Source organism: Toxotes jaculatrix, chromosome 5 (genome assembly GCF_017976425.1).
Source record: "Toxotes jaculatrix isolate fToxJac2 chromosome 5, fToxJac2.pri, whole genome shotgun sequence".
Lineage (NCBI taxonomy): Eukaryota > Metazoa > Chordata > Actinopteri > Toxotidae > Toxotes > Toxotes jaculatrix.
Window position 1 is genome coordinate 22,895,552 of NC_054398.1, and position 8,901 is coordinate 22,904,452.

The 8,901-nt window shown below is 40.1% G+C and overlaps 1 protein-coding gene across 1 annotated transcript; it reads left to right on the forward strand.

Moving 5' to 3' along the window:
- The first annotated feature begins 727 nt into the window (after positions 1-727).
- snupn (snurportin 1) lies at positions 728-8,901 on the forward strand. The gene is made up of 9 exons (XM_041039356.1): positions 728-807; positions 1,823-1,988; positions 2,491-2,674; positions 2,961-3,065; positions 6,156-6,252; positions 6,691-6,788; positions 6,954-7,031; positions 7,540-7,620; positions 7,827-8,901. Exons 2-9 carry the CDS (start codon positions 1,831-1,833, stop codon positions 8,145-8,147), a joined length of 1,122 nt encoding a protein of 373 aa, XP_040895290.1. The 5' UTR covers positions 728-807; positions 1,823-1,830; the 3' UTR covers positions 8,148-8,901.

The window sequence follows — 8,901 nt, forward strand, 5'->3', positions numbered from 1 at the left end:
AGTGTTTTACAGGATAATGGTTTTAAAAAACACAGACAAACAAAAACAGTCAGGTGAAAACTAAATATGAGAGTACGATAAAGTACACTTACTAAAGTACAGCATGTAAGTACAATTTAGAGATACGTCTACTTTACATGAGTATTTTCCTTTTTGTGCTATTTTGTACTTTTTTGTACTGTTCTACTGTATTTATTCTCATACCTACACACATATATCTATAGATGTAACAAACACACCTTGCTACAAAACAAAACAGATTTTATAGAAATCACCAAGGTCCCATGTGCACAAGCAGGGCTGAAGTAGAGGGGGGAATAGCACAAAGGGCCCCAACACATCAAAGGGCTCCTAAAAAAAATAATAAAACTTTTGTTGTTGTTTTCATCTGCAATTTGAATTATAAGTAAACTGTTATTGTTGGCTGAATAATTCTACAAACTTTACTGTATCCAAAACAATAGCAGAGCTTCTCAAATAATAACTTTACTATTGTGTTTTGATCAGTTTTGACTGCAGATTTTACTAAAATTATTTATGTAAATAAACCTTCTGCACCATTAGAAAGGTTTGAAAACTTAGACTGAGTTTTTATTTAACATTATTCCCTATTTTAAGACCAGTCAATCAGATGGTGATAGCAGGGTATTCATTAGTATTTCCATCATGGGCACGCTGTAACGTTGCTCTGTTTAACTCCGGGTTAGTTTGCCGCTGTTGGTCGGCCAACTATTTGCCGTCACTGGTGGGAAAGATGACAGTGTGACGTTTCGGCAGCAGCGGCAGCAGCCTCCCTGCATGTCCAAGGTACCTGTCTAAACAGCGTATTTATTTATTATTATCCGATCAAGCCAGCTGTTCAGTGGTAAACTTGGGCCTGATAATTATGTGTAGCTGGGAGGAATTAAAGCAGTACCGTAGTGTTTGGAGACTCAATGTTGCTAACTACTGGTCGGCCCCCAGCATGCTAGCAGGTTTAGCATAATGCTAGCTGCTATGATAAACTCTAAGACTCCGGGGTTTTTATTGAAGTCAGTGAATCTAAACGGACTCTTACTGGATGAGGGTTTACACCACTCGTTTGAGAAGACGTGTGTGTTATGGGTGTCTCTCAAACGTGTTATCAGGCAAAGTTATATTTTGTTATGAAACTAAAGCTAGTTCAATGACTAAGTTAAATTAAGCACACCTAACTCAAACTAATGCAGTCTAATACAACAGTCCTGCAATAACTCCCAGTTTCATGAAGGTTATAATGTTCATTTGGATCAGTGAGGGTAGGTTAAATAACTGAAAGCTCTCTCTCTCTGTGTAATGCAGTGCAGTTCAACAGCAGCACAAACTACATCCTTCAGAATGACATATACAGTTAAATCAACGCCTCTGTAAAACGATTTGCATTCGTTGGTGTACCTAATAAACTGGAAACTAAGTGGACGCAGCTTTGAATTTAGCTAAACCAGTGAAATTCTCTCTATGTCCTCCTCAGATTTAAGGATATGTTTTCTTTAGGTTGCACTGTTGGCTTAAAAAACTTATCTAATCTATTTAATGATTTCACCTTGAGTTTTGGGAAATTATAATAGGCATATTGCACTGTTGACTGAGGGCTGAGTGAGTGAGGAGAAAATGGCCTCTTGCACTAATATTTTCATTTTCAGGCTTGCATATAGTGCTCATTCATGCATCCATCAACCATTAACTTACAAAGCTTACAGTATAAGCACCTTCTGTAGTCTGAGGGAAGGGGATAGTCAGTCTCAGAGAGAGAAGGAAAAATGGCTATGAGCTTGCGTAACCATTATTTTGTACTGATCTGCAGAGTCCCCCATGGATGACCTGACCCAAGCCCTTTCGGCCAGCTTTGCTGTGTCCAAGGAGCCCAACAGTACAGCTGCCCCCCATCCTCGGCTGGCCCAGTACAAGAGCAAGTACAGCGTACTGGAGCAGAGTGAGCGACGGAGGCGCTTCCTTGAACTGCAGAAAAGGTACATGTCCCAACTATTTAGGGTTTGTCCAGTCCAAATGGAATATGTTTTGGGACATGGAAATGTACTGTAATTGTCTCAACTGGCCATTTACTTGTTTGAGGTGTAAAATAAGAGGATGGATTTCTGTCCCTCTTCCCTGTATATTGCAGCATTAGCAGATTTTCAGCAGTGAATGCTCACTACAGATAAATGGTTAAAGGTAACCACTGCATTTACAGAATGCACTGACCTTTTTCCATTGTGCATCTGCTTTGTGCTGCTTCCAGCTACATACAACTAGTGCACCTGTATTGCAGCCACAATAATTCTTAGTTCTGCAAAGACACTTTGTCAATTTAAAAATGCAACTTACTGGCTGGTGTTGCTTCAGGAAGCTGCCATTTTATTGTATGTTTTAATGTTTTTAGTGATTAGTAAGATCTGTGAGCAAGTAAATTCCACAGATGATCTAAATTAGCATGTATTTATATATATATATTTTTATCATCAATAATCTCAGTAAAAGGTTAAACTACGTCAACCATGCACGGCGTCTGGCTGATGGGGACTGGACAGGGGCAGACAGCGATGGGGAGGAGGACATGGAAAAACAGGAGGAGGGGCAACGAGAGCAAGATGGCAACACAGAGGAAGAGGGAATGGAGATTGAGAGGAGGAAGTTGCCAAAACATTATGCAAACCAGGTCAGTGTTTGACATACTACAATACAGATATATCACTCTTACTCATGTGTGAAGGACACGTTACTTATATGTCTTGCATATGTCTTCCTGCATTCTCCATTTTGTCCAATAGAGGGCACATTAGTTTCTTGAATCACAGGCCTGTTCTCTGGCATTAGACCTTGCAATAAATCACACTTGTGTTGAATTGTGACAGATTTTTCCATAATTCTTGGACCCTCTAATACAAATGTTGATGCGGATGAAATACTGAGTTTGTTGACAAACCTCCTCCCGTCCTCCTCAGCTCATGCTGTCAGAGTGGCTGGTGGACGTCCCATCAGAACTGGACACTGATTGGCTGATGGTGGTCTGTCCTGTGGGGAAAAGATCTCTCATTGTGTCCTCCAAGGTAGGAACCTGTCACTGCTCTTATACTGTTTCACCTGAATTGTTGGTGCAGTCTTTGAACTCAAGAAATCAGGAGGGAAAAAGATCATTATTTTAAGGCACAACATCAATAACTGGCCACATATAGAAATAAGATTCTGTGAGCCTCTTCTTATTGGCTTTTGAATTAGTTTGCATCTCATCTGATTTTGATGTGTCACCTTCCGGCCCTGACGTGAAGAGCAGCTATCGAGATCTTTTCTAATTTGAATGCACTGTCACGGCTTTACTGAGTCAGTATTTTAAGAGGATTACTGCACTCTGCATCTATTGCTTGTAAATTCAACGCTACATTCCCAGTATCGAGGAGAACGAGGTGAGTTGTAACGTGAGTAAGATGAGCCACCTAGTCTGAGAAACCTTACACAATATTAATAATGTGGGTGAATAGTTTGGACGAATTTTCCTGAATCTGTGACAGAGAAAGCAGTAAGTGATCAGAAGTGATTTCCTTATAATTCTGTAAACATGTTGATTCATGTATTTAAGGTGTAAAGCACCATCTGAATCATAAGATTTGCATAATTTTGAGTCTGAGTCACTGTGCCACTCAGTTTTATCAAAATAAAATAGGCAGCTGCGTACAAAGCCACTGGTATATGATTGTTTTAAACTCTGAAGTATGCGACATGACTACACGAATCAAAGGCAAAAACGAAAAAAGGGTTTGACCTTGGCACTGAAGTGTTGAGGAAACTGAAAAGTGAGAAGTATCAAAAGCCAATTATACCAGATGCACACACACAACACAAACATTGAGCCACACTGTGTCTCATCATCCAGCTGGAAATAAAAGAAGCGAACATCATGCTGATGCAAATGTGAATTATGTCATTAGATTGTAAAACAGGAACAAAAAAAGATCATCAGAAAAGAGGCAGATTGTCTGCCTTTAGTGAAAGCACACGAAGGCTTTAAATTGTGTAATATTTTACCACTGTTCTCCTCCTGTGGGGTACGATTAGACAAAAGACCAAACTTTTTTCTGCGAGGGTTGTTAAACTAAATCTGTAGCAATGGTTCCCGACCCCAGGGCCATAAGCCAGTACCCGAGCTCTGAACATTTGCAGCTGGGCCGAAAGGACGCGGTACCCTTGGATACAAAAGCGGAATAATAATTATCAATTTTTATAAAACATTAATGCTGTAATTTCCTTGAACTCAGCACAACCTGTCAGTTCTGCACCATTCTTCCTGTCTTCTTGTCAAGCTCACCACAACATGATAATGATTTTGAACTGAGGAAGGTCTTCTGCACTGGAGGTAACCAGTCTATCATCACCTACTATCTGCTACTCCATCTGCATATGCTTTGTTCGTATTACTGTGCTGAGTAAAAGCAGATCAGTGGCAGTCTCCAGGGCTGTGTTCTGAATCATTAGAAAATTGCTAGTCCAATCAAACACCATCAAACAATACCTTATCATCCTCTCCAGAATAAAATCGTCACGGGGCATAAATTATAAGAGGTGAAATTAGTTGTTGATAACTTCTTGTGAAAAAAATACTTGTGGTCAGAACTTTTGAGGTTTTCTAATTTATTTTCCTGCTATATGACATGTTTTTCTGTGGTAATCTTAAATGTAAAACAAATGCCTCATTGACCTGATATTATATCAGTCTTGTGGTTGGTGCATAATGGAAAGGCTTGAAAATGCTTCTTAGCATAAGATGCCGATTACTGGTAACTGGTTCAACATGCCTGTCCTGTCATACTGGCCCAGTAGCTTTCCTCTATCAGGATACACAAACCTGCGTTTTTACTAGTGTCACTAACACACACACACACACACCCTGTGATGCAACCACCTACAATATCATAATGACTGTGCACATACAGTCATCCGGTTCCTCATTCACTATTTCAGACCTTGACCTCACATGGTGACAGATGTGTGAAACAGCACAGCCCAATTCTCTTTACAAAACAAGAACTGAAGATTCTTTGAACAACAGAAACAACAGATGGTTTCCGGTGCTCGAGGAAAACTGCATGTGAAATGTTTCATCTGCTCGCTAGTATTCGCATTTATTTGTTTGTCAGTTATCTAGTTTGACACATTTAGCTTTTAATGTCTCCAGACTTCCTGGGAACATCGTGCCAGTTATGCTGCCAGAGTTCTGAGCACTGTTGGGACCAATGACACTAAAAACCTCTTAACTTTGATCATTATTATTCTTATTATTCATGAGTACAATGGGACACGGATGAGAAAAAAAACAAATATAATCATCAAGTTGTCTTTGAGTATAATACATGTAACTTGAGTGTATAACTCTTTTCTATTTTTAAATGCACAGAGGGAACTCCACACAGGATATACATATATTTCAAATAGGGCCGGGCAGTTATTCAGGAGTATGGTCCTCTCCCCTACTTCCAGTGGGACTGAACTGAACTGACAGTTGCCTTATAGCATAATCAACCAATCATTTTAGCTCATATGACAGTATGATTACAGTGTTATCGTTCTACTAAATGTTGTTTTAAATGAATGACTCCAAGTAAATTATGATCAAAAACACACGTAACTAAAATGAGTGATTACAATTTTTCTTTTACAAATGTGAAGTGTGTTTTTTTTCCTCATGGATTGCAAAGCAGTGGATCACTTTTCATATATATCAGTATTATAAATCTCCCATGGCCATGTCTGTGTGTGTGTTAGGCAACCATACCTGAGATTCAGAGTCCAAGGTTTAGAAAAAGCTGGATTTTTAAGTTACATTAAATTGTTATTCAAGCTAGCCTTCAAAAGCAGGTGTGACATAGTGATGTAATGCTGCATATGTTCATGCCTTTATAAGGATATTAGGACGTTGACCATGAGGCCAACCCTAACCCTAACCATAGAATAAACAAAATTCTTTGTCCTCTTTTTGTTTTTCATAACCAACAACAGAAACACAGGGTCAGAAGGAATTTCAAACACAGTTAACTGACCATGTGGGGACTAGCTAACAGTCTAACAATAAAAAGTGTTAGCCATTGTCTCTTCCCTCCTGTAGCATCTCTGTTTCTGACTTTTTTATTTTTTTTATTTTTTTGAAGGGTTCCACTGCAGCGTACACTAAAAGCGGCTACTGTGTGAACCGTTTTCCCTCCCTGCTGCCCGGTGGGAACCGGCACAACTCTGCCATGGGAAAAGGTAGGTGGGCCCGTTGTATCTGGAGGGCAGTGGTTCACTAAAATGGGCCTTCAAGGCATTTTCACCAACAGTAGATAGTTGTTTCCCATTCACTTGTGAGTTGTTTTGTTTTGTTTTTTTTAACCTCTTAAACCCCACCTACCTGCTGATGGTACAAACTCATACCACACAGACAAGCTTTGTGCAAACTCACCAAACTTTATTTGGAATTCTAGAAGAAAATTTCCAGAGGTACCAAATAAGACTGACTGAAATGATCATAAGACACATTTCACATAAGACTATTTCCATATGATGGAATGGTTATTTTAGTGAGGAGTTTTACCATCTTAAAGCTACTTAAGGGGACATAAAAAGTGATAAAAAGATTATATTGTAAGTCTTATACCTCTGAATTCTGTATATACGTAAATTGATCTTTGTATTTGCCCTGTGCAGACTATACAATCCTGGACTGCATTTACAGTGAAGTGGACAGAACGTACTACATCCTGGATGTCATGTGCTGGAGAGGCCACCCGGTCTACGACTGCCCGGTAAGACCGGCTTCTAATCCCCCAGCAATCCAGGAATGCTTGTCTAATTGCTTAAGTAGCAAAGTCTGGGCCACAGATGTGTGTTTTTACCACGTTGCCAATCTCATTGGCTGAGGATTGGAAATAGGAGTTTTTTGTTTACAGTGCTTGTTTTCTCATCAACAGACTGAGTTCCGTTTCTACTGGCTTCAGTCCAAAGTCCAGGAGACAGACGGTCTATCAGAGATCGCCAAACGCAACCCTGTGAGTACCAGCAACAGGAATAAAGCCTTTCCATCTCATTACCCAGTTTTCCTTCCTAGTTTGCTGTACTTGGTTTTGTTGTTTGTGACACTCTGACATGTTTATTCAATCTTTGGTTTTCTGCATTTTGTGTTTGTTGTGTTTCATGCTTTGCTGCACCTTATTTCCCCATATGGGATAAATAAAGTCCTGAGCTTGAGCCTAAACCTCTTCAGGGGAAAATAAGACAAAGGAGAATTAAAGGCAAACTCCCATTTGCATTTTGGGGATTAATTGTGCACTAAAGTGATTATTACACCCAAATCTTGAAGATTATGGTGTTTGAGTGAACTTTGAGTTCCAGCTCCAAACATTCAGTGTTTGTGAAGCCCTACCCAATGGAAGCTAAATCAGGCTTACTCCTCTCAGAGTACACTCACCATTGGAAAGTAATTTCTCACATTTGACAAGAAGACAAATTGTGTTTGGAACTAACAACGTGGTGCTCTGGTTTTGTTTGGTCCAACAGTTCCGGTTTGTGAGCCTCCAAAGCACAGACTGCACAGCGGTATCAATTCAGAAAGCCCTAACAGCTGAGTACAGCTTCAGTGTAAGAACAGATATTTACATCTTTAACTGTTTTCTGCAAACACCTTACATTGCAAGTAGTGTTAAGAGTCAGCATAATGATAAAAATGCTAGGTGTAATGATGTATTTGGGACAAATATTATCTTTTTATGAAAGACAAACAGAAATATATTTTGTTTGCTTCTCATCAGGCTTTGATTAGTTTAATCCTGAATTTCTGGCTGCAGGTGGATGGTCTGCTCTTCTACCACAAGCAGACCCACTACACTCCTGGCAGCACCCCTCTAGTAGGCTGGCTTCGCCCCTACATGGTTCCTGACATCCTGGGTATAGAGGTTCCCGTAGGGCCGCTCACCAGCAAGCCTGAGTATGCCGGCCACCAGCTGCAGCAGATCCTGGAACACAAGAAAGCATCAAGTGAAGTCCGCCCGGCCAACAGAAGCGGGGGCTACGAGTTAGAGTACCTTTCCACGCCGAGCCAGGACAGCGCGGACTCTCTGAACTTTTTGAATCAAAAGCCAATAAGGGAAGCAAACATGGAGATCTGAGTGGGAGGCTTAACGAGATGCAAATTGCCAGCTCAGTGTTTCTAAGTGGTGGCGGCCCACATATGGCTCTTTAGAATGTCTGCTGAATGGTTTTGCAGATCTGACCAATTGTAAAGCATGGCTAATTCTAATCTGGCACTGCTCAAGACGCCCTCAGAGTGCAGATTAGCAGAACTATGTTGTGCGTGTGTTTTTATTTTGACTAAAAAACATTAACATCTTTTCTTCTACCTGCTGCAGAACTTGGAAACAGTTAATTTCCTGTGAATAACTGCACAATATTCAGCCACAATAATCACAATGTCACAGTCTATTACGCATATCACTTTCATCACACCATAGGTAATCACATGCGATCAAAACAGGAGGACAGGAGGTGTCTCTATGTGAGATGTACTGCAAAGTGCAGCGTGGTCAAATTTGTGGTCAGGTATTGGTGCTTCTCTGCACTTTGTGCACTTAAAACAGATCTCACGTCGAAATATCTCATCCTTACTGTCGTCAGTTGTGTGTTGGTTTTCTACAACTGTCATTGATGCGTCGAATGCTGAATGTTGAGCAATGTTAATGGGGAGTTTAGGATTCACTCAGCGTTTTGGAAGGTTAAGATGTTGACTGTTCAGACCCTGTAAGTTGCGATCATGCTGAACAGCAGGGGTGGCATAAAGCTTTTACGGTTTAATAAGTTTAAAATTGCTAAGAAAGTGTTTTTAACTGTATGTTTCTAAATAAATGTTTGGTTTTTTTTACTGGA